Source organism: Quercus robur, chromosome 1 (genome assembly GCF_932294415.1).
Source record: "Quercus robur chromosome 1, dhQueRobu3.1, whole genome shotgun sequence".
Classification (NCBI taxonomy): Eukaryota; Viridiplantae; Streptophyta; class Magnoliopsida; order Fagales; family Fagaceae; genus Quercus; species Quercus robur.
Window position 1 is genome coordinate 6,755,011 of NC_065534.1, and position 25,768 is coordinate 6,780,778.

Below are 25,768 nucleotides of genomic sequence, written 5' to 3' on the forward strand. Positions count from 1 at the left end.
CACCTTTGCTCAGCCTCATGGCTTCACTACCTCGCTTAGATGCCCCTCACGGCCTCGCTCAACTGCTCTCTCCTCCATGTGTCTCCACCTCATTCTCCATCTTTTTGTTTATTTATTTTTTGGGTTCATTTTGTCTCTCATTGCTAAAGCTACCCTTTTTTTTTTTAATTTCACCAATGAATATTATTTACAATTTATTTCATTGTTAAATGTGAGTTTGTGTTTGTGTTATGATATGTGTTTGTAATTTTTTTATTTGTGATTTTGGGCCAGGCATGACGGGACGGGGCCTATGGGGCTCGACGGGACGGGTTTGGGGGTTTAAAAAAAACCCATTTATTAAATGGGACGGGTTCAGGTAATAGGGGTAGGCCCATGGGGCGGGTTTAGACATAAAGAAACTGTTAAGAATCCAATCTATTGATTCTCAGTTTAGTAGTTCTTCGAGTGAACTAGGCCTCCATTGATTGATTCTTCGAGGGAATCTTCCTCCTATAGCAATTCAAGAATTAGCTATTTAATGTATTATTCTTCAATCCCTTCTTACAATCTGAATGGTAGCTTATATCCTGTTCTAACTAACTAAGTACAACTCTTCACAGCTTAACTAGCTAAGCTCAACTAACTAAGTACAACACAGCACAGCTTAACTAACTAAGCTCAACTAACTAAGTACAACTCTTAATGCAATACAACAATAGTACAACAGTACAACACTTTAATGCTACTGGTTACAAGCCTCCCTTGCCACTTTGTCACAACAGCACATCCCAACACACTGCCCTGCATTGCCCAACACACTGCCCTGCACTGCCCATCATGCTACCCTGCACTGCTCATCACACTGCCCTGCACTCTGCATTGTCTAGCCCTGCACTCTGTCTAGTCACAAAGCCTCAATGCACCTCAATGAGGGTCCTAACAGAAACTTGCCCCAAACCCGACCCATTGCTATTCCTAGTTGTGTAACTTAGAAATGTATGCCCAAACAAGGCCAAAAACAAAACCCTAACAAACATAATACACCTCCAATGAAAACGAAATCACACTGCCACAGCAAACGCAAAAACGAAAAGATTTTTGATCAAAATTGACTTACTTTAATCCGAAGATGTTGGCTTCAAAATCGATTCAATCTCAGATTGCTAACTGATCGGATTCAATTTGCGAAATTTTTCTCGTTTGCCCTAGTAAGATTTTGGGGATGGAATTATTTTTTTAGAAGCTAGAGGAGTGAAATTTTTCTTTTTTACCTCTGTGGTAGATTGAGAGTGAAAGTGAGAGTGAGAGTGAGATCAGATCTGATTGGAGAGTGAGGCGTTTAGCTGAACAAAGGGATTGATAGGTTTTAAAGGGTTTTATTTATACTTTGCCTAAAGCCATGTTTTTAAACCACGGCTATAGGCAAAATTAAACGCGACTTCAACTTTGCCTATAGCCGCGACTTATAAAAGCGGCTATAGACTAAATTTATAGCTGTGTTTAGAAAATGCGGCTATAGGTAAGCTAAAGCCATATTTTCCAAATCCGGCCATAGGTTAGTTTAAAAAAAAAAAAAAAAAAAAAGAGATTTGGCTGGTCCTATAGCTATGTTTTCCAAACGCGGCAATAGGTCCTAACCAAAAAATGCGACTATAAACGCGGCTATAGGCATATCCTATAGCTGCGTTTTAAACATGTAGCTATTGGTTAGTACTTAAAGCCACGTTTACTAAAAACACGGCTATAGCCTGCGTGTTTTGTAGTGTTATAACTAAGTGAAGCATTAAAGTGGTTAAAAATATAATGAAAATGACTAAGTAGGGATTGCATGGTCTGTCCTTGGGTTACTGAATCAATACTTATTCAGAAAAAGAAAAAAAGAAAAAGAAAAAGGAAAGACAATAATGCTCTTTGCCTACATTTACAACCATCAAGTACAATATCATATACCGTCACAATCAAACAAAACTCATTAACTATACTTAAAAGATTCTCAAAATTAACACTAACTAATAATTATACCTCACAAACACATACACTCCAAATACAAATTAACTGTGTAAGGGCGGAGTTTGGGGCCCAGGTCCAGCAAGCAGGCGGTTCTGGCCCAAAAGACCCTAAACAATGAATTTGTAAAGAGTGGGTCGTAGAACTAGGTCTAGACAGAGTAAACGTAATTGTTAGTAAGCCATGCAACCATTTGAACGTGGGGATGTTTTATTAAGTTTCCTGGGATAATAGTTCATGGGACAATATCTTATGCTTTGTTTACAGAACTTCTCTCTCTTTCTCTCCCTTTTTCTCTCTTTTTTCTCATCCTCCTCTTAGTCATGGAGACTTTCTTCTCTTATATATCGTCCTTAAATTGGTAATGGCCCTACACTTGTTAACCATCTGGGCCTCTACTTGAGTGCCTGTCTCATAGGACACCCCCCCTTTTCTGTGAGTTGCACTGGCCAAGATAATACTATTCTCCTGTCTTTTCTACATTAATGCGGCTGGAAAAGTAGCTTCCTTGCATTTAATGCGGCAGTTGTGGTTGCCCCCTGAGCGTCTAGCATTTCCCCTCGATTTGGGACGATTTCCCACCATGTGAAGGGTGTGGGTTGGACTCCCATTTGGTGCGTCCGAGGAGACACTCCTCCTCGGACGCCTCTTAAACAAGCCCGGCCTGGCCCAACAGGGTTGGGCTGGAAGTCCTCTGGCCATGTCTTTACTTCCTGTTATGGCTGGGCTCCGCATGGGTACCAAGGCCCACTGTTGACTAATGAATTTTACCCCCATAATAGCCCCTCAAAATTCCGACTCTTTCTTCTTGATCCGAGGAGGAAAGGCGGGATTTTGATACCTACTGGATAGTTCGCTGTGGATCCCCGCTTCACCCGTGCGGGGGTGTGCCCTCACGTGCCTCATTAATGCTGCAGGCATTTAATGACCCGGGGGGAATTAATTGCAGCTTTTGGAGCTTTACGCTCTTTCAATCCAACGGCTGGAGATCAGATCAACGGTGGACACTATTTCATTTGCTCTAGGCGGGAGCATGTCTGTCTAACTCCCTCTGAGTATATAAGGTTTTAAAGGCGTCCATTCCTTACTTTTGACGAACACTCCAGTATTCAGAACGTCTCAGCGCCTTCTCCTTCAGCACGCTCTTACCTTCGCCGTCATTCTCTTGAAGATTCCGTCGAGTTTCTTACCCGTAAGTGCGTGCAATTTACCTTCTCCTTCTTTGTTACTCTTCTTTAGGCAAACTCCCTTCGTGTTGTCTAGGATTAGGGGGAATGGGTAGGCTTGAAAAAATGGTAGACTCTCCGTCCGGTATGGCGGGCTTCAGGGCGAAGTATCGTATTCCTCCGGAGGTAGGCCTAGAGTATTGCCACCAAGAGGAAATTTTGTTCAAAAGGAGGACAGGGGAGGTCGCAATTCCAATGATAGCCTTCGTGGAAGGAGGAATGACGATTCCAATGGGGAGAATAACTAGGGACTACCTACGTGGTCATAGATTGGCCCCCCATCAGTGCACCGCGAACCTGTTCCGTATCCTAGGGTGCGCCGACGCCTTAAACGACCAGATGAACCTCGGCCTTTCATGGCACGACGTGGTTCATCTCTATGAATGCCATAAGCTCGGCGACTCATACTACTTAAAGTCCAGGACTGACGAAGTGAGGTTGATATCCTGCCTTCCCAAGTCCAGCAAAGGCTTGAAGGACGACCATTTCATCGTCTCCGGACCATGGCATGACGGCATTCACTGTCCGACTAGGGCGGGAACGCCAGGTGGGGTGTCATAGAACTAGATTCCGTGGGGAGGACCCTAGTTTTGAGCTCTTCCCCCCCCCCCCCCTTTTCTTTCTTTCTTTTTTATTTTTATTTTTTATTTTAAAGTTGTTGGTTTGGTTGCATGCCTCCTCGGACTAACGTAAACCCTTTAACGGCCTTTGCAGACAAGGAGCGAACATCCCCTCGGCTGAGCTTAGTCAACGTCCCGGCTCTAAATTACCTCCTAAGATTTGAGATTTTCGTAAGCAAGGACGGACAATTACGGTCGGCTCCTTTGATTTTGGACTACGTTCCCCTCACTCGATCCTTGGTAGACGCCGGCCAAGCTATAAGGGCTGGCAGTCCAAGATTGGCACGTATTGACGTATCCATACCAGGGTTCCTTGCTTCAACAGACTTACCTCCTGTTCAGCTGCCTGCCCAACGCGCCTTTCCCGCAGTGGTTATCCCGGAGGAGGAGGCTGGTTCTTCGCATTCATCCTTAGAGGAACAAATAGACCAGTTCCAATTTACCGAGGAGGGAGAGGTGTCGGCCAGGGTAGTAGAGCTCTCGGACTCCGACGCCGATTTAGACCGTGCCTCAGCGGCTCCTGACACTGGTTTAGTCATCGCACAAGTTGATACCAGCGAAGAGACTAAAGAAGAAGGAATGGATTTGAAGCCAAGGACTGGCCTCAGGGACCTTCTATCTAACAGGAGCAAGGGGCAGTCCTCTAAGGACGTCTCGAAGGAACAAACTGCTCTTAAGGCTCCTGCTCCTCCTCTCCCTCCCACGTCGGACGCGGGGCTGCAGCCTATGCCTAACTTAAGGCGAAAAAGGCCTGTAGAAGAAACGGAGGAGGGAGAGACTGGCCGTGAAAAGGCCAGGCCTCAGAAGAAGGGCAAGGAGAAGAAAGAGCCCCGAGAGAAGAGGACTAGGTCCGCTGATAGCCGAGACGAGGTGGCCATTCGTAGGGAACAACGAACATGGTCGCCGCGGATCGAATTAGACGGCGCCCTGATCCCCTGGGATGCGACCCTATGGGAATCCCAACGAAGGCAGGCATCATTCTTGGCCGAGGCCCTGCAGCAGCCTCTTCTCTTGCCTCGTGATATGGAGAGTCTCAGAAAGACTCGTCAGCCAGACCTTTTCATGTCATTGAAGAGGGACATGGCCATGGTAAGTGGAATCTTCTATCTCGTCTCTATATTGTGTACCCTCTTATCGTCATGTTTTAATAGGGTTTTTATTTCCTTCCGAGCGCAGGTCACTCAACAAATTTTTGTTGCTGAGGAATGGGCCAAGAAGGCTCGTGAGGACTTGCATAGGGAGGCTCAGTCCCGCTCTGCCGTCGAGAAGGCCGCTGGCGATCTCAAACAGGATTTTGATCGCCAGAATAATGAAATAAAGGAGGTGAAGAAGGCTCATGCGAGTGCGGAAGCCGGCCTTAAGAATGCCGAAAAGCAAGCTGACGATCTGCGCATACAGCTCCGCCAATCTGAGGAGAAACTTACGGCGGAGCAGCAGGCGGTTTCAACGCTCAAGGCTGAGCTTGCAAGGACCAAGGAGGAGGCCCGCTTGGCCAGGGAAGCTGCCGAGAAGGCTGTGGCGGCCTCATATGAACGTGGAGTCCATGATACTGAGGTTAGGCTGGCGAGGAAGTTGCCACCGTCTGCAGGGAATACATTACCACATCCTGGGGTGTAGCCCTGGATCGGGCAGCTGTCCCAGCAGATTCTGATCTTAGGAAGGCTGAGAACATCTTTTTTCCCGGAAGACATACGCGAGATTCCTGACGAGGTTGCCTCTAAAGAGCCTCTTCCAACAGACTCCTTTATTCCCGAGGCTGGGGGCACGGAGCAGGCCGTGCAGGGCAAGTCACCCGAGGACAGCTTTCGTATTAGTGAGATCCTTGCACAGGCCAAGGAGATTGCCCCGGAGACCCAAGCAGCAGATGATCAGCCCGCTCCGACTCAGGGCTCTTAGGAAAGTAGTGTAGGATTTTATTTGTTTTACTTTTCGTGTTTTGTTCTGTTTTGCGTTGTTAATGTTTGTGAACAGAATCGCTTTTGGGTTTGAATGATAAAGGTTATTTCCTTTCAGATATCGTTGTTTTATTCTCTTCTGTTTTCATCATGAATGGATGTCTGTTCTGTCATTTACTGTTGAAAGTTAAGTATAAATGACTGAATACGTGAAAATAATGATAGTTCATAAATAGACAAAAATGGCTGCGAAGTTAATTTTCCCCAAGTCTGTGGCCGAGGAGCCATGCAGGACTTGGGTTTTGTTGAACACTTAGTGAGAATCGTATCACGGTTAATTTCCCCCAAGTCTGTGGTCGAGGAGCTATGCAAGACTTGGGTTCTGTTTAACTCTTAGTGAGAATAGTATCGCGGTTAATTTCTCCCAAGTCTGTGGCCGAGGAGCCATGCAGGACTTAGGTTCTGTTTAACACTTAGTGAGAACGGCTTAATGGTTAATTTCCCCCAAGTCTGTGGCCGAGAAGCCATGCAGGACTTGGGTTATGTTTTACACTTAGTGAGAATCGTTTCGCGGTTAATTTCCCCCAAGTCTATGGCCGAGAAGTCATGCAGGACTTGGGTTCTGTTTAACACTTAGTGAGAATCGCTTCGCGGTTAATTTCCCCCATGTCTGTGGCCGAGAAGCCATGCAGGACTTGGGTTCTGTTTAACACTTAGTGAGAATCGCTTCGCGGTTAATTTCCCCCAAGTCTGTGGCCGAGGAGCCATGCAGGTCTTAGGTTCTGTTTAACACTTACATAAGTAACTGCACAGTAATACGGCATCAAAGATTATATCTTTCATTAATAACAGTACCTTTTCAGGTTGTTTACATTCCAAGGGCGTGGCACTACACGTTCGTCCAAGTCTTCCAAAAAGTAGGCTCCTATGCCGGCTACAGAAGTGATGCGGTACGGTCCCTCCCAATTTGGTCCGAGCTTTCCCCATGCGGGGTTCCTCGCAGTGCCTAAGACCTTCCTCAGTACTAGATCCCCAGGCGCCAATGGTCTGGACTTCACCTTGGCGTCATAACCTTGCTTGAGCTTCTGCTGATAGTTAGCTAGGTGGACCATCGCGCCTTCCCTTCTTTCGTCGATGAGGTCCAAGCTCTTTTCCAGAAGTTTGTTATTGGTAGCGGGGCAGGAGGTGGTAGTCCCCTGGGTTGGGAAGTTCACCTCTAGTGGAATGACAGCCTCGGCCCCATAGGTCATTGAAAAAGGGGTTTCCCCTATGGACCTACGAGGCGTGGTACGGTATGTCCACAAGACATGGGCAAACTCCTCTACCCATCTTCCTTTCGCGTCATCTAGTCTCTTTTTCAGTCCGTTCATTATGGTTTTATTGACGGCTTTTACTTGTCCATTACTCTGGGGGTAAGCTGGCGTGGAGTACCGGTTAACAATTCCTAGCTCACTGCAGTACCTTCTGAAGGCTTTGCTATCAAACTGGAGCCCATTATCCGACACCAGGGTGTGCGGGGTGCCGAACCTGGTGACTATATTTTTCCAGAGAAACTTCTTGACATCGACGTCCCTAATGTTTGCCAGCGCCTCAGCCTCCACCCATTTGGTGAAGTAGTAGGTGCCGACGAGAAGAAATTTTCTGTTCCCTGTTGCCTTGGGGAATGGACCAAGTATATCTAGGTCCCATTGCGCAAATGGCCAAGGACTGGACAATGGGTTTAGCTCTCCACCAGGCTGGTGTATGCTCGGAGCGAATCTCTGGCATTGGTCGCACTTCTTCACATAATCCAGGGCTTCTTAATGCATGCTCGGCCACCAATAACCCAGCGTTAAGGCTCTGTGAGACAAAGACCTACCCCCCGTGTGACTTCCGCAAATTCCTTCGTGTAACTCTTCCAGGATGAGTTCAGCAGCCTTTGGGTGCACACACAGCAAATACGGCCTCGAGAACGAGCATCTGTAAAGCATGGAGTCCTCCGACAACCCGAATCGAGTAGCTTTTCTCCTGATTTTGCCAGCCTCAACCTTATCATCTGGCAAGGCGTCATGCTTTAAGTACAGAACGATAGGGTCCATCCAGCTCAGTCCTGCCCTGATGTTATGTATTCCAATCCCATTGGCCTTCTCTGTTAATGGACGGAGGATCTCTTCTACCAAAATGACTCGAGGTAGGGGCTGAGCCGAGGAGGTAGCCAACGTCGCGAGAGAATCAGCATGAGTGTTCCCACTTCTGGGTACGTGCGCCAAGCGGAAGTGATGAAAATGGGTCTACAGGTGCTTAACCCGAACTAGATACTCTTGCATTCTTTCGTCCTTTGCCTCCATGTCTCCATTTACCTGCCCCACAATAAGTCTTGAATCCGAGAACATGTCTACGGATTTCCCCCCCCCCCCCAAATTTTCCAGATCATTCCCATTCCCTCCAATAGCGCCTCATATTCGGCTTCGTTATTCGTGGCTGAAAAATCGAGTCTCAATGACTTCTCTATTGTTATCCCTTCAGGTGAGAGCAGGACAAGTCCTAACCCTGAGCCCCTTTGGTTCGATGCGCCATCAATGTATGCTTTCCACCAAGTGAGTCCACGCGGGGAAACTGTGCTGCTCACCTGTTCACCAGCCCCTAGCAAGATCGACACTTCTTTTCCTTCTGTTGCAGGCTCCGCAAATTCTGCCACTAGGTCGGCGAGGACCTGGCCTTTTACAACGGTGCGAGGCATGTATCGAATGTCAAAGGCGCCCAAAATCGTTCCCCATTTTGCAATTCTACTTGTGTAATCGGCGCTGTGCAGGATGGACTTTAAGGGGAGTTGAGTTAACACCACGACAGTGTGTGCTTGAAAGTAGTGGGGCAGCTTTCTTGTGGCCTGTACGATGGCCAAGATAGCCTTTTCGAGGGGAAGGTAACGGGTTTCTGCCTCCTGTAGGGATTTGCTAACGTAATAGACTGGTCGCTGTGTGCCGTTGTCTTCTCGGATTAGCACCAAGCTTACTGCATGCGGGGCCACTGCTATGTAGGCAAACAAAACCTCGTCGGCCTCGGGACTGGACATAATCGGCGGTTGGGCGAGGTATTCCTTTAGCTGTTGGAAAGCTATAGCGCACTCCTCATTCCACTCAAATCCTTTCCACTTGTGTAATAGGAGAAAAAATGGCCTGCATCTATCTGCTGAGCGCGAGATGAAATGGTTTAAAGTAGCTATCATACCAGTAAGCTTCTGGACTTCTTTAGGGTTCCGAGGAGGCTGCAAGCTATGGATGGCTCTTATTTGGTCAGGGTTAGCCTCAATGCCTCTGTGAGTCACCATATAGCCCAAGAATTTTCCAGATCCCACTCCAAATGAACATTTGGTTGCGTTCAGCCATAGTTTATACTTTCTTAGTATTTGAAAAACGTTGCCGAGGTCTTCAATATGGTTGGGAGCCAACTTACTTTTAACCACCATGTCGTCTATGTACACTTCAACTCTTTTACCCATCTGCTGTTCAAACATCCTGGTCATCATTCTTTGATAGGTTGACCCGGCATTCTTTAGACCAAAGGGCATCACTTTATAATGATAATTCCCAACTGGGGTGACAAAAGCAGTCTTCTCCTGATCTTCGGCAGCCAAGGGTATCTGGTGGTAGCCTTGAAAAGCGTCTAGAAAACTCATTCTAGGATGTCTGACAGTTGAATCTACCAACCGGTCTATCCGGGGCATAGGGAAGGGATCCTTTGGGCACGCCTTGTTTAGGTCTGTGAAGTCTACGCAGACCCGCCATTTCCCGCTCTTCTTCCTTACCACTACCGTGTTGGCTAACCACTCGGGATAGAAGACCTCTTTGATAGCCCCTGCTTTCTTCAATCTTGCGACCTCTTCTCTCACGGCGACGGTATGTTCTTTCGACGGTCGTCGAGGAGCCTGCCTCTTAGGTGTTATAGCCGGGTTCACATTAAGGTGGTGGCAGATGAAATCTGGGTCGACCCCGGGGACCTCATAGGGGTCCCAAGCAAACACGTCTATATTCTGTCGGAGGAAAGCAGTCAGTGCTAACTTCTCTTGGGGCGGCAATTCCGAACCAATTTGAAAAAACCTCTCAGGGTCAGATCCGACAAGTACTTTCTCCAACTCCTCACAGTTCACCTCCATGGCTGATCCTCCACTGCCCGCAGTTGGGACCGTAGTCATTAATTGCTATAAGCCGTTCTCGGCCGAAGTGGAAGTTATGCAATCCGGCCGTCGTGAGATTGCCGACACCATGCATTGCCTAGCCACTCCCTGGTTCCCCATTATCTCTTTGATCCGACCTCCTGACGGATATTTCACTTTTTGGTGCAAGGTTGACGACACAGCCCCTAGTGCATGAAGCCATGGCCGGGCCACGATAGCTGTGTAAGGGGAGTATGCATCTACGACAATGAAGTTCACTTTTACCACATCTGAGTCTGTTTGCACAGGCAACCTAATCATGCCTCTCGGGATGACGACCTTTCCTTCAAAGCTAACCAGGGGGGAATCGTATGGCGACAGGTCTTCCTGCTTCAAGTTCAGTCCCTTATACAAATCAGGGTACATTACCTCCACGACGCTGCCTTGATCGACTAACACCCTTTTCACGTCATAACCTCCTATTCTGAGCGTAACGACTAAGGCATCGTTGTGGGGTTGGATAGTTCCTTGTTTGTCTTCCTCCGTGAACCCGATTAATGGCGTGGTGCTCATTCTAGCTCTCTTGGATTCCCTGTCGTCTGGCTCAGTCGGGAAACTGCTCACTGACATTACCCTGAAGGGGACAGAGCCTGTCCTTCCAGGTGCGGCGAGAATGACATTAATTGTGCCAATGGGTGGCCTTAACGTACTTTGTCTGGTTTCATTGTTTGATGGTTCTTGCCATCCTTCAGGGCGATGCAGCAGATGTCTCAGCTTCCCTTCTCGGACGAGCCGGTCTAAATAGTTCTTCAGGTTCCTGCAATCATCAGTAGTGTGACTTGGCTCCTGATGGTACGCGCAATGCAGGTTCTGATTACGCTTCAAAGGATCGCCAGCCATCTTGTTCGGCCACTGAAAGAAAGGCTCATACTTCACCTTCTCTAGGATTTTGTGAAGAGGTTCTCGGAACACAGCATGGACTGCCTGAGCCCCAGTAGATCCGGACTGCTCTACATAGTCCCTTCTCGGCCTGTTACTGTTGTTAAATCGTTCCGACCTGAAGTCCCTCCTCTCCTGAGGGATGACCTTCGCTTTACCTTTCCCCATCTGCTGGTCCTCCTCGACCCTTTTGTACTTGTCAATTCTGTCCATGAGTTGGCGCACGCTGGTGACTGGCTTTCCAGTGAGGGACTTTCTTAAGCCATGTTCTGTCGGCAAGCCCCTTTTGAACATACTGATGGCGACGTCATCATAATTCCCCTCTATCTCGTTATACATTTCCCAGTATTTATCCGAGTAGGCCTTCAGCGTCTCTCCTTCCCGCATGGACAAGGATAAGAGGGAATCGAGGGGCCGAGGGACTCTAGTGCTGGTGATGAAACGGGAACCAAAAGCCTGTGTCAGCTGTTTAAAGGAATCTATGGAATTCGGCTGGAGGGCATCGAACCATCTCATCGTCATGGGTCCCAAGCTAGATGGGAATATCTTACACATTAACGCCTCATCCCTGGTATGGACGGCCATCCTCTGATTGAATTGGCTTACATGCTCCACTGGGTCGGTCCAACCATTGTATATAGCAAACGTTGGTTGATGGAACCGCCGAGGAAGCACTGCCCTCTCTATTCTACGTGTAAACGGCGACTGGGAGATGCGATCCAGGGCCTTACTCATGGCATCGTTGGCCAGGCCTTGGTAAGATGGGCTTTTGTGGCTACGTTTACGAGGCCTCTCTTCCTCGTAGGAAAAGGTCTCGCTCGGAGGGGTTCTTGATCTTCGCTGGTATTCGTTATCCTTGTCACTGCTAGTGCCCGAGCCGGGTGAAGTACGTTTCTGCTGTGCTCGGCGCAGCTTTTTCTTCAAATCATCAATCTCTTGTTGTAAAGCCTTTCGATCGTTTTGCTTATGGGATGCATGATCCTTCCCTTTTGAGTGGCTTTTACTCGTGTGAGAGGTGTTAACGCTGCCCTCTCGCTGATTATCTTGGTCTTTCCCTCGTTCGATATTTAAAAAATTGTCTTGCCGTTGAGAATCTGCACGTCCAGTTTGGCGCGGGCCTGATCCTTCCATTTCTTACTGTTTCACTTGTCGAGACACAAATTCTTCCCACAGACGGCGCCAATTGTAAGGGCGGAGTTTGGGGCCCAGGCCCAGCAAGCAGGCGGTTCTAGCCCAAAAGACCCTCAACAATGAATTTGTAGAGAGTAAGTCGTAGAACTAGGTCTAGACAGAGTAAACGTAATTGTTAGTAAGCCATGCAACCATTTGAACGTGGGGATGTTTTATTAAGTTTCCTGGGATAACAGTTCATGGGACAATATCTTATGCTTTGTTTACAGAACTTCTCTCTCTTTCTCTCCCTTTTTCTCTCTTTTTTCTCCTCCTCCTCTTAGTCATGGGGACTTTCTTCTCTTATATATCGTCCTTAAATTGGTAATGGCCCTACACTTGTTAACCATCTGGGCCTCTACTTGAGTGCCTATCTCATAGGACACCCCCCCTTTTCTGTGAGTTGCACTGGCCAAGATAATACTATTCTCCTGTCTTTTCTACATTAATGCGGCTGGAAAAGTAGCTTCCTTGCATTTAATGCGGCAGTTGTGGTTGCCCCCTGAGCGTCTAGCATTTCCCCTCGATTTGGGACGATTTCCCACCATGTGAAGGGTGTGCGTTGGACTCCCATTTGGTGCGTCCGAGGAGACACTCCTCCTCGGACGCCTCTTAAACAAGCCCGGCCCGGCCCAACAGGGTTGGGCTGGAAGTCCTCTGGCCATGTCTTCACTTCTTGTTATGGCTAGGCTCTGCATGGGTACCAAGGCGCACTGTTGACTGATGAATTTTACCCCCACAAACTGAAATCCCATTATACACACGAAAATAAAATTGCAAATATAAAATTGAAAAAAAAAAAAAAAAAAAAAAAAAAAAAAAAAAAAAAAAAAAAACCTCAATATTAACTTAGAAACTTACAAATAAGACATTTACACCCTATGGTACTTTCTCACTTAAATAATAGAAAAACACTCAACTCACGTGTACTAGTATCTTTCAACTAAGGGAAATTATCAAACTATTCACCCCATATTCTCCTACGAGAGTCTTTTCCTCTAACCATACAAGAGTACGACTTGAGATAAAGTCTTAAACTCTATATAGATTAATTTATTTATAATAGTTTCAAATCTTATTCCTAAGTAAACGAAATATAGGGCAAGAATTGAGTTCAGTGCACCTAAGCCCATTCCCAAGAAATGTAACATTACTCCTTTTACAAGTAATAGCAATGATTTTTTTTTGGCAATGAATAAATTTTTTTCCAACGACAGGAAAACTCAAATAGATAACCAAGTAAAATATAATAATTTAGGCAATCTTATAGTTAAATTTTGCTAACGAACACCAAATTCACTCACCCTCTATGAATCTGAAAAATCAAATTAATTTTTTGGCTTTCATTTTCTATGCCGTTTTAATGTTTGATTTCATTTTTGTAAATTTATGTGTTTGATTCAAGTCTTGCACTTCCGGTTTAATGTCTGTTTTTCTAATGTTTCAAATATCTATATGTTATTCTCTCATACAATCTATACTTCTACATAGTGTTTCAGTAAGTCCACATGCAAGATCTCTTTATTCGCAACCGCATGAAGATTTTGTTATGTTAAGGCTACAAGAGTTGTAGGTTGAATTTTGGAGGAACTCATTTATATAATGAATCCATGACATCATTATTGCATTAAGAATGAGAAATTAATAGCAATTGAATGAAATTAAAATAATTAATAGTGACTCTGGTCTGAACCAACTTCTAAATTATAAAATAGTCCGATCAAGAAAATTTCACACAAAATGCATTGATAAAATAAGAGTACAAGCTCCATTAAGAGTCAATACAATAAAATAAGAATACAAGCTTCCTTAAGAATCAATACAGAGTACTTAATAGTACAGTGAGTCTCCTTGATAAAACACTTGTAACAATACACACACTATTAAATGACTAGAGTTCAGCAATATATAGCACACAATATACAATACAAAATGCAGAAATTAAGGAAATTATTTTTCTTCCCTATCATTAGCGTTACTCTTAGTAACTATTATTAAGAGGGAAAATGGGTAGTAGACAATGTAGCGAAAAATGGGATGGGGTAAGGAACTTGGTAAACAAAGTGGCAAAAATAGTATCGTGAGGATGAGGATGAAGAATGATCCAATGATCAAAACGACATAAGCAAGCCAGTTGAGGCCTCTCACCATTAAATAACTACCAATCATGAATGCTGAGGAGACCATAATAAGAGCTAGTCCCAATATTGGCACGGCAAACTTAAGGGAAGCAATAACCAAGTTAAGATCACCTAACTGTGCCCAGATGAGTGCAACAACAACAGTAACAGAACTATACATAGCTATGGTGTTGCTGATAATGAATGCTTGGAATAAGTGGTGTTGTAGAAATTTTGCCATGCCTTTGTGTGGATCAGAGTCATCGTTGCCGCCTGGCACAGTGAAACCTGCAGCAAAGGTTACAGTGGCCACAAGTGTTGCAACCAACAATAGAGTGTTGACCCTTTCCTTGTAATTGTCCATGTTGGGTGCTTCCCTTGGCTTTGAGCTTTGTGAGTTCTCCTTCACCGCGTCCTTATACTTGTCCATGCTAGATGGCTCCCCTGGATTTGAACTTGGAGGGTTCTCCCTGGTAGTGCTTGGACGAGCAGCATGTGGGGCACCGGCGTATCTCAAGGCTAGCCATGTCAATCGCTGCATGGTAAAAAAATAATATTTTTCCATAACCATATCGTTGACCACACCGAACAATTATCCCCACTGGATAGCTTTTGTGGTCACCACTTGAATTATTAACTTAACTTCAATTGTATCATTCTACATCATATTTGTTAGAATTGAAGTTAAGTTAATATGTTGAGTTATTGATTCACTTAATGATTCTATCACTCTACATTATATTTGTTAGAATTGAAGTTAATATGTTGGGTTGAGAGAGAGAAGAATGAAAAAGAGAGAGCCAAAACACATAGAAATCAGGATTGCTATTAGGTATTAGGGATTTAACTCAAGTGGCGCCACAAGATCTGCACGCAATTTTATCAAACTTTCAAGAATCACATACCTCTTGAAATGAGGGCACCTTCCCGCTGCACTTAACTGCAACGCCGAGAGCTGTCTTGCCTTCGTTGTTCAACAACTTTAAGTCAACCCTTTTGTCCCATGTCAGAATGCTCACGACCTTAGGATGCTTAGTCTTGGAGGCCAAATGTAAAGAGGTGTTTCCATCCTTGTCTTTTTCATTGATGAGCATTTCCAACTCAGGCTTTTTAAGGATATAGTTTACCACTTTGGCTTTTCCATTCATAGCAGCTACATGCAAAATATTTCGACCTTGATGGTTGAGCAACTCAACCGAATCTGGACATCGCTGGAGAAACTCTTGAATTACCTTGATATGTCCTTTACTAGATGCTGTGTGAATTGGAAAGGAACCATTCTGGTCACTTTCATATTTGCAACATATAGATTTGTTTAACAAGTAGCGAACACCTTCAAGGTATCCTATGGATGCTGCATAGGAAAGAGGTGTCATCCCTTTGTTGTCTTTCTCTTTGATGAGTTCTGGATGTCTGCTCAAAACACTCTCCAAGACACCTAGTACATAAACAAGAACTATCATTCACTGAAAAAATGGGAAAACCTTTAACTATCAACCTTGATTATAATAAAAAATGAGAAACGTGTTCATCCAAATCCAATATACTTTGTTAGTTTCCCCCATAAAGCACGGTCAGATCACTCTGTTAGCAAGAGCGAGCAAGAAGAGCACCATGATTATAGCGCCTTTTTTTTTTTTTTTTTTGGAGAGAGAAAACTGGGACATAAGCATAACTTGAAATTGAAACACAGTGAAGTAGCTCATTAGCAAACTTACCTATGTTCTTCCCAGTAATGGCAGCGTGAGCAATCAATTGGACTTCCTCAAATGGTATCAGCATCAGACTTATATTTGCTTTTTCAATCATGAGCTTTACTAGTTTTACATCCCCTGCTTCGGCCGCCATATATAGAGGAGATTTGTGTTCCTTATTCAGATAATATGACACTTCTGGTTCTTGCTCAACCAAGAAATCAGCCATCTCACTGTACTTACTTTTCAAAACCAAGTTAAAATCCACTTTGTATTTGTTTATCAAGGCCAAGTGAAGGGGAGTATTCCCCTCATTATTCGTCTCCTTTGGTGACCCATCGGCCATTTTTTTTACCAAATCCAAATGCCCACCACTTGTAGCTACATGGAGAGGAAGATCACCAGCAGAGTTAATTTTCGTCTCAAGTTCAGAGTGGCATTGAAGGATTGCTTCCGCAAGTTGATAGTGACCTGAGCTTATAGCAATATGAAGAATTGTATTCGATTTGGGAGTTTTTTGGGAGGAAATAGGATTTTCCATATCTTCAGCTTCCAGCTGTTTGATGAAATCAATGTCCCCACGTTTTGCAGCAATGTACAAGTCAGGACGCATGTTTGGAGCCGTTCTAGGAACATTAGTAGATTCAGTACTACTGATATTCCCAAACTCGCCATTAGATATTTCTATCACCTTCATCAGTGGCTCCGATTTCAATATTTCAGCATCAACTGCAGAAGTTTTTACAATTGGAGGAAGTTGTGGGGATGAGGAGGAGTCTCTTCTCGCCATTGAGGGTTTCACAAGCAAAAAACAGTTACAGGTGATTGCTGTTCACCAACGTCAATCAAGATGTTATATGAGTTCCTTCGCTAGACCTGGCAAAATGTGACAAAAATCCTGAAAAGAATTGGGAAGAGAAGAAAAAGAAAGAAAAAAAAGAGATTGATAAAGCATGAAACTTAGGTAGTTGGAGATTTTTAGTATAGTTGTTTAAAATGATGTGAAAATTATAATTAAAAAAGTGTTGTAAAAATACGTATTTACAGTATTCATAAAGAAAAAATTTTGTTTGGGGACATATTTCAAATAACATGTTTCATGTGTGAAAAAATATAATTATGTATTTGATATGCATGTGTTTTTTTTTAAAGTTGACAAGCACTGTATAATTTAATATATTTTTTTTATTTGAGGAGAGAGAAGTCAATTTAAGTGTTATCCAATCAAGTGGGCTCTATGGTTTTCAACATATTTACAAAAGTACCATTAAACAACGTTGTTTGAAAATTGAAAACTAGTAAGAGGAGTTTTTTAAATTATTTAAACACTCTAAACTGAACAACATAACTCAAACACTCCTGTAAAAAACACCCTTACCAAACATGTTATTTTTTTTTTGGATTCACAATTTTCAGTATTTAAACATGAAAAACTGTTGTTCAAACAACCTAACTAAACTAGGAGTTGCCACTAACTAATGCCACCTTCCTATTAATGGAGTTGATTTTTCTTGGTAAGGTTGGTGGGTTTATTCTTTACTAGCATATAACCTGTATGTTACAATTAAAAATAATTACAAGGTGGAAATATTATTTTCGTCCTTACATTTTTACCCTATTCTCGTTGTTGTGAAATTTTAAAATACTCGCAAGTGTACGAACCATACCGAAGTATAGTTGGACAAGAACGAGGTCGAACCCACAGGGACTTGTATGAATGTAGGAAAATTAATTAAACCTTAACCAAATTAATCCTAATCTAGTTTAAATAAAAATTGGTTGGTTGCAATAAAATAAACTAAGCAAATAATAAAATTAAGCAAATAGTTAAACTAAGCAAAAGATATAAAGGAATAAAAAGATGTAAACAATCAAGGGAAAGGAATTAAGGTTTTGGAATCCGCCTTGTAAGTCATATCAGCATATATTTATGATCATTAATTTTTCCCAACTCACTACATGATAATCTAGAAATCAATCTTGCTATCATGGAAAATATCATCATTAAAACTTATGTTTAAGAATCTAAAACATGTTCTTCTTCGCTTCTTAAGTATAAAATCAAATCATCAATTGTATCTGTAGCCAAACAAATCATAAGATATATCCAATTCTAAAAATCAAATCATAAATTGTATCCATTGACAGACAAATCACAAGCGATATCCAATTTTATAATCAAGAATTAATAAGCCAAGCATTCAATTAATTAAGACAAATCCTAAATCATGAGAAAAACATGATTGAACTCATATCTAGAATTCCATCTTAGTTAATTGATATGAAGTAAGAACAATTTAAATCATTAAAGAACAACTATTGTGTGAAAAATCAAATCACATAAATATTATTGATAATCGTTAACAAGGTTTCATCCTCAACCCTAATTATAAATTTAGCTACTCATAGTAATTGAAAGAAAACACAAAAATAAAGTACTAAACATTAAATTAGAAAAATAAAATAAACTAACTGTCATAGAAGAAAACCAAAGAAGTAGCCACACTCTCTATACATTCAGCCCTCAGCCCTAGCACTAGTCTCTACCTCAGCCTCTCTGAATTTTGCCCGCCCTAGCACTAGTCTCTACCTCAGCCTCTCTGAATTTTGCCCTAAAGAGTCTTTAAATAGGTCAAGGAATCCTATTACAAGTTGAATTCCCGTTTAGAGAAAATCCCAGATTTTTAGGCTTCATTTAACCGACAGTTTTGGCCCATTTAACGTCAGAATTTGGACTTTTGGTAAACTACAAAGTTGTAGCCCTTTAAGTTAACTTTTCAGCCCAACTTGAATCATCTCGATTGGACATTTGAGCCGAAAATTATGCCAAAAATACTAACTGATGTGCAGTCTGGAATTCTAATCCGAATTGGACTTGGATTTGGTGCAAATTTTCTTTGATTCCTTACTTCAATTGGACTTAAATTTAATTGGGTTGATCTTTTCTTGAATTCATGCCTGACTGGATGTAAGTTGGCTTGATTCAATTGGCCTAGCCCCACTTTGCATGTAAAGCCCTTGTTACCTACAACACGAAGATATTATATAATCAGTCACAAAATAACATAAAAGTAAGGCTAAATATGTACATATGTGAGTACTTTATTGTATATATTTCATGCACATCACTCGTGTTGGTCCTTACTTTTTTATTTTCCCGCTTTTAGTCCCTAAATGAAAAAAGCGTTCTATTTTGGTTCTTACCGTTACTTACTTAACAGAAATATCCTACGTGGCAAACAGTCCAATAGTAAATGTTGACATGTCTATTAAAATAATATTAAACAAATTTATTTGCATTTTTAAAAATTCCGCATCAGCAATTTATTTATTTTTTTAAAAAGCCACACAAAAAAAATATTAAAAAAATTTCTAACCTAATTATTTTTTAAAAAAAGAAAAGAAATTAGTTAAATTAATTTTTTTCTTTTTTTTTTTTTTTTGGTAGAACATGAAGAACTCAGAACTATGTGTTCTTCATTTTCTTCCCCAACTAAGCTTGCCAAGAAAATTAAAAATTAAAAATTTACTTTTTTTTTTTGCATTTTATAGCCACGTTTTAAAAACACGGCTATAGTTTTTTTTTTTTTTTTTTTCCCCTGCAGATATGCTGGTCTACCAGGCTGTTACACATTTGTTTTCATAAAATCCGGAATTTATTCACTCGAAATTTGTCTTTCCTAAAGATGAGTTAAAATGAAATAAATTAAGACAAAACCCATCTTCCCAAAAAATGAGGTTCTTTTGAAATGGTGTCTACTGAAAATTTGGACAAGGAAGTTTTAGCAAACATCTACCACATATTTAGGAACGTTTACGAAATAGCAAATAGATATTTAGCTGAACAGTTGCAAAGGCATTATGAGCCCTATAATTTCTGGACAAAAACATACAAAGCACCTTGAAAGGAACTGCATATATAGAAAAAGGGTAATATCAAGCAACATACTTCCTTAAAAAAAAAAAAAAAAAATCTCAATAAGCAAAACCTGGAAGCACCATTTTCACAAATTTAAATTAATGAACTATCTCATCATGGAAGCTTCCAAGACTCATTTAAATTAATGAGCTAAAGAAGATACTTTAGCTCCAGTCTTTCTAATTTGTGAACGTAAAACAGTTCTTAATAACTAATGATAGCATATACGCCAACAGGAAAAATAAATAAATAATTCAAATGAAAAGGTGCAATGTATGGTTAACCAACAATAAAAATGGATCACCCACAAACACCAAAATCACAACATTGAGAGCAGTGGAGTGCATTTCCTTTTTAAATACAAGACTTAAATTAACAATCAAAAAAATTCAACCAAAAAAAAAAACATAGTTGCATGTTATATGTAAAAGTTAAAAGCAATAAACAGGTTCTGATAGCCTACGTAATAAGCAATTTTCCATAAAATACAAATCATAATTAGTTAACTAAAATGGTCCCATATAACCTATAAAGAAGAAACAAAACCAACTTCCAAGTTACAAACTACCATAATATAATACTCAAATTGAAGCTGAGTATTATATTAAGGCCCACAATAAGTAGATTGCATAAAGCCAAGAGCCTTGTAGGCGTAGCTCAACTGACTCACGCATAGCAACTGCAAAAAAGGGGAAAAGAGATGGCGACTACAATGCACATTATGTACTACTCCCTTTCCTTCTATTGCCATCTAAGGCCCACAATAAGTAGATTGCATAAAGCCAAGAGCCTTGTAGGCCTAGCTCAACTGACTCATGCATAGCAACTACAAAAAAAGGGGAAAAGAGATGGCGACTACAATGCACATTATGTTCTATTCCCTTTCCTTCTATTGCCATCTAAGGCCCACAATAAGCAGATTGCATAAAATCAAGAACCTTATAGGCCTAGCTCAACTGACTCATGCATAACAACTGCAAAAAAGGGGTAAAGAGATGGCGACTACAATACACATTATGTGTTACTCCCTTTCCTTCTATTGCCATCTAAGGCCCCTAATAAGCAGATTGCATAAAGCCAAGAGCCTTGTAGGCCTAGCTCAACTGACTCATGCATAGCAACTGCAAAAAAGGGGAAAAGCGATGGCGATTACAATGCACATTATGTATTACTCCCTTTCCTTCTATTGCCATCTAAGGCCCAAAATAAGCAGATTGCATAAAGCCAAGAGCCTTGTAGGCCTAGCTCAACTAACTCATGCATAGCAACTGCAAAAAAGGGGAAAAGAGATGGCAACAACAATGCACATTGTGTACTACTCTCTTTCCCTCTATTGTCATCTAAGGCCCACAATAAGTAGATTGCATAAAGCCAAGAACCTTGTAGGCCTAGCTCAATTGACTCATGCATAACAACTGCAAAAAATGGGAAAAGAGATGGCGACTATAATGCACATTATATACTACTCCCTTTCCTTCTATTGCCATCTAAGGCCCATAATAAGCAAATTGCATAAAGCCAAGAGCCTTGTAGGCGTAGCCCAACTAACTCATGCATAGCAACTGCAAAAAAGGGGAAAAGAGATGGTGACTACAATGCACATTATGTACTACTCTCTTTCCTTCTATTGCCATCTAAGGCCCATAATAAGCAGATTGCATAAAGCCAAGAGCCTTGTAGGCCTAGCTCAACTGACTCATGCATAGCAACTACAAAAAAAGGGGAAAAGAGATGGCGACTACAATGCACATTATGTTCTATTCCCTTTCCTTCTATTGCCATCTAAGGCCCACAATAAGCAGATTGCATAAAATCAAGAACCTTGTAGGCCTAGCTCAACTGACTCATGCATAACAACTGGAAAAAAGGGGTAAAGAGATGGCGACTACAATACACATTATGTGTTACTCCCTTTCCTTCTATTGCCATCTAAGGCCCTTAATAAGCAGATTGCATAAAGCCAAGAGCCTTGTAGGCCTAGCTCAACTGACTCATGCATAGCAACTGCAAAAAAGGGGAAAAGCGTTGGCGATTACAATGCACATTATGTATTACTCCCTTTCCTTCTATTGCCATCTAAGGCCCAAAATAAGCAGATTGCATAAAGCCAAGAGTCTTGTAGGCCTAGTTCAACTGACTCATGCATAGCAACTGCAAAAAAGGGGAAAAGAGATGGCAACTACAATGCACATTATGTACTACTCCCTTTCCCCATCTATGTCCTACAATAAACAGATTGCATAAAGCCAAGAACCTTGTAGGCCTAGCTCAACTGACTTGTGCATAGCAACTGCAAAAAAAGTGGAAAAGAGATCGCGACTACAATACACATTATGTACTACTCCCTTTCCTTCTATTGTCATCTAAGGCCCACAATAAGCAGATTGCATAAAGCTAAGAACCTTGTAGGCGTAGCTCAAATGACACATCCTGGTATTTCCAAAAGAGATGTCCAGGGTTCAGATTCCCTCACCCCCAACTAATGAATAGTCAGATAGCATAAAAACGCAGTTCTAATACCGTCCAACTTATCCAAAACGAATACCTAAGCAATACAGGGAAAATTGCACATTATGCACCATTGCAAAACCTTTAGAATTCAAATTCAGGTTGCTGGCGATAAACCCCATATTCCATTTATCCAAAACTATATATTTCCTATTCTGTACAACTTTAACTCTAAATATAGAACAAATATCTCCAACATCTCAAAAAAAAATCCCTAAATCTAGGAAAAAGAAAAAGCTTTAACTTTCATTCAAAAATACACCATTCAAACGTACTAAAATTTAATATTTTTATGCTTCAATTTTGTTTGAATACCCTAAACAACAAAACTTTCATACAATTTCTTCACCCAATTCATCTGAATAGAATTCCAAGCATTTTAATCATTCAAACACAAACCCAATCAACCCCAAAAACCCAATAAAAACTCGTCAAATTTAGTAATACCCAATCACTAACCACAAACACAGATTAATTTCGTTATTTTTCATAACCCAATATTCAAAATCCCTAAAAAGCTTGTAATCAATAAAATTACATGCAAATCTAGTTTATTACCTATTTTAAAATTCAAACAAATAATTGAAATGAAGAGAGAAAAATCAATACAACATAAAATGCATGTACTACTTCAGTATGCCATAAGTTGATATTTTATTTGTAAGTGGAATCTCTTACAAGGGAAATGTGGGAAGATTTAGTTGGGCATGGCAGGGGAGGTATAAATTCGATACTTATTTTGCCGAATTGATTACTTTTTTAAAAAAACTTACCATACTTTTCAATAATAAAAAAGTTCACCACACACCACACGGATTAGACCAATTCCTTTATTTTTTATTATTCATTAAATTATAATTAATATAATTTAATTTCCTTAATAAAACTTAACATACATGGTGTTCCTCTGACATTTGCCAACTTATTTTACTATTTAACTTATTTTTACTACCATTCATAATCTTCACCGCACTTTTTGATACTATTCATAGGTTTCACTGTACTATTCAGTTAATTTTTACCTTTATCTATAGTAGTTTCAGTAAAATAAACAGATCTCAAACAGACCCATATTATCATTAAAAAAAATTCCACCACAGGAGCACACACCACACGTTTTCCTTTTTTTCTCCTCCCCATTCCTTTTTTTGTTTCATTATCGTCAAAGAGAGAGAAAAAAAATCAGAGAATTTGCCCACAGAAATCGCCGAGAGAGAGAAAGGTCGCCGCTGCGAAGGCCGGTGGAGATCATCCACTCACTGCCGCTGGTCATCCTCCTCACCACCAAATGCATGCAAACCTGGTTGGGTCAGATTGGCTTCTGTCTCTTTTTTTTTTTTTTTTTTTTTTTTTCTTCCTTCTTTTCTTGTTCTGATTTTGATTGACGTCTGTGAACAGTGAACAGTGAACAGCAATCACCTGGAAGTGTTTTTTCGCTTGTGAAAACCTCAACGTCAAGTTCAGGCCCCTCTGCATCCCAACGACATGAAATATAGAGAAATGGGTTTAATGACCTGAACATGAAGCTATTCATGCGCATTTCGCCTGAGCTCTATCTTAAGGAGCTTGTTGTTGGTGTACTTGACCGTGTTTATGAGATTGGAAAGCAGTTCAGAAATGAGGGCATCGATTTGATGCATAATCCTGAGTTCACCACCTGTGAGTTCTATATGGCTTTTGCTGACTACAATGACTTGATGGAACTCACTGAGACAATGTTGAGTGGTAAGGGTCATTTGGATCATGTTGCAAACAACTGCTTCATTCCACTTGGGTAGTGAAGTTATTTTTATCCTCCAAAATACTTGGATTTTTCCTGACACAGTAATGTGTAACAGGGATGGTAAAGGAACTTACAGGCGGATATAAAATTAAATATCATGCAAATGGGCTGGATGAGGATCCAATTGAGATTGACTTCACTCCACCTTTCAGGTTTGTCATCTATATAGTATCTCTCACAAATTGTATAACATTAACATGAATATGAAAATATATGAAATTGGTTGTTTTAACTCTGGCAGAAGGATTGACATGATAGAAGAATTAGAGAAGATGGCGAACCTCAATATTCCCAAGGACTTTTCCAGTGATGAGGCCAACAAATATTTGAAAGACGTATGCACGAAGTATGAGATCAAATGTACCCCTCCTGAAACAACAGCGCGTTTGTTGGACAAAGTCAGTTCTCTGCTTAGTCCTTTTTAAATTTTTTTTATTACTTTATTGAACATAAATTAGGTAGTTACTGGCATTGTGATCCTGACTTGTACATGGCTGCAAAGCGTGGGGACATTGATTTCATCAAAAATCTTATCGCCGAGGATATGGAACGTCCTGTTTTGTCCCAACAAACTCCCCAATTGAATACAGTTCTTCGTATTGCTGCAAGCTTAGGTCACTCTCAGCTTGTGGAAGCGATGCTTGAAAACGACAATGGACATTGGCTTGAGAGAAACTCTGCTGATGAATTTGCTGTCCATGTAGCTGCAAGTTGAGGGCATTTGTCCACGTTAAAAAAATTGGCGCCTGTCTATAGTGGATTTCTGACTATTCAGAATAATGAAGGGAATACTCCCCTTCACCTGGCCTTGATAAAAAAAAAAAATTACAGAGAAGTGGATTTGGTTTTGAAAACCAAGTACATTGAGATTGCTGATTTCTTGGTTGAAACAAATCCAGAAGCGTCATATTGTCCAAATCAGGAGCACAAATCTCCTCTATATATGGCAACCGAAGCAGGGGATGCGGAAATGGAGAAGCTCATGATAGAAAAAAGCAGATGGAATTAATATGGCATTGGTAGAAGTAGTGGCGACTCCAGAAATTTTTTTCAGGGTGTTCCTCAACAAAAATAAATTACATGATCTAATAAAAAGAAAATTTTGTATATTGACAGCAACAACAATTAAAAAACACGTAAAGACATAAAATTTACAATTGTCTTGTATATGGTTTTCTTATCAAATATTTGTCTATAATTTTAGCAAAAGAATAAATAATAAACTATAAGTCCATTTGAAATATTAATAAAATTATTTGTAGGGACACGATTATTTAACGGCCCCAGAATAACGTTGGGCTCGTACACAAAAGATCCCTCACAATATGATTTGTAGAGAATGGGCTTAAAAGGCTTGCCTTTGATCACGGGGCGATGGTCTGGTCCTGATTTTAGGGGGGCTCATGTAGAAAAGGGTTCGGCCTGAACATCCACGCCCTACAGCGTCGTAGCCTGAGGGGTTGGACTCCTCGGACTTAGTCCGAGGAGCATCAGGTTCTTCCCCTTCTTCTCTTTTTCTCCCCCTTTTTCTCTTGGCTTTCGTTTCCTTTAATACTCGTATTCATTCCTCTCTTTAGGGTCCACGTGTAAGCTTTACCTTCGGGGCAGAGGACTTGTCCTATCAGCCCATACCTCAAGTGGTTGCTAGTAGACGTAAAGGTTGAATAGCATGGTCAAGAATAGGGGCTTGTCAGGCACAGAATTCTCTACTACAGTATTGGCAGTCTTTTCACTTATCCTATCCGTGCATTAAACTCATCCTTGACAATAGGT

General features: G+C 41.4%; 3 protein-coding genes across 5 annotated transcripts in view; 2 read left to right on the top strand and 1 right to left on the bottom strand.

Moving 5' to 3' along the window:
- The window catches only part of LOC126718242 (G2/mitotic-specific cyclin S13-7-like), a 71,005-nt gene that overhangs the window by 33,089 nt on the left and 12,148 nt on the right, over positions 1–25,768 (bottom strand). The window lies entirely within an intron of this gene.
- The window catches only part of LOC126718220 (protein ACCELERATED CELL DEATH 6-like), a 74,276-nt gene that overhangs the window by 26,988 nt on the left and 21,520 nt on the right, over positions 1–25,768 (top strand). The window lies entirely within an intron of this gene.
- Positions 23,741–24,458, top strand: LOC126718279 (lysine--tRNA ligase-like). Its single transcript, XM_050420401.1, has 3 exons — positions 23,741–23,937; positions 24,051–24,147; positions 24,237–24,458. Exons 1-3 carry the CDS (start codon positions 23,745–23,747, stop codon positions 24,418–24,420), a joined length of 474 nt encoding a protein of 157 aa, XP_050276358.1. The 5' UTR covers positions 23,741–23,744; the 3' UTR covers positions 24,421–24,458.

Excerpts from the sequence above, each read along its gene's own strand:
- LOC126718279 (XM_050420401.1), top strand. The coding sequence starts at position 23,745 with ATGCGCATTTCGCCTGAGCTCTATCTTAAGGAGCTTGTTGTTGGTGTA. Across the intron at positions 23,938-24,050 it reads CACTGAGACAATGTTGAGTG|GGATGGTAAAGGAACTTACA; the intron begins GTAAGGGTCATT and ends AATGTGTAACAG. Across the intron at positions 24,148-24,236 it reads GACTTCACTCCACCTTTCAG|AAGGATTGACATGATAGAAG; the intron begins GTTTGTCATCTA and ends TAACTCTGGCAG.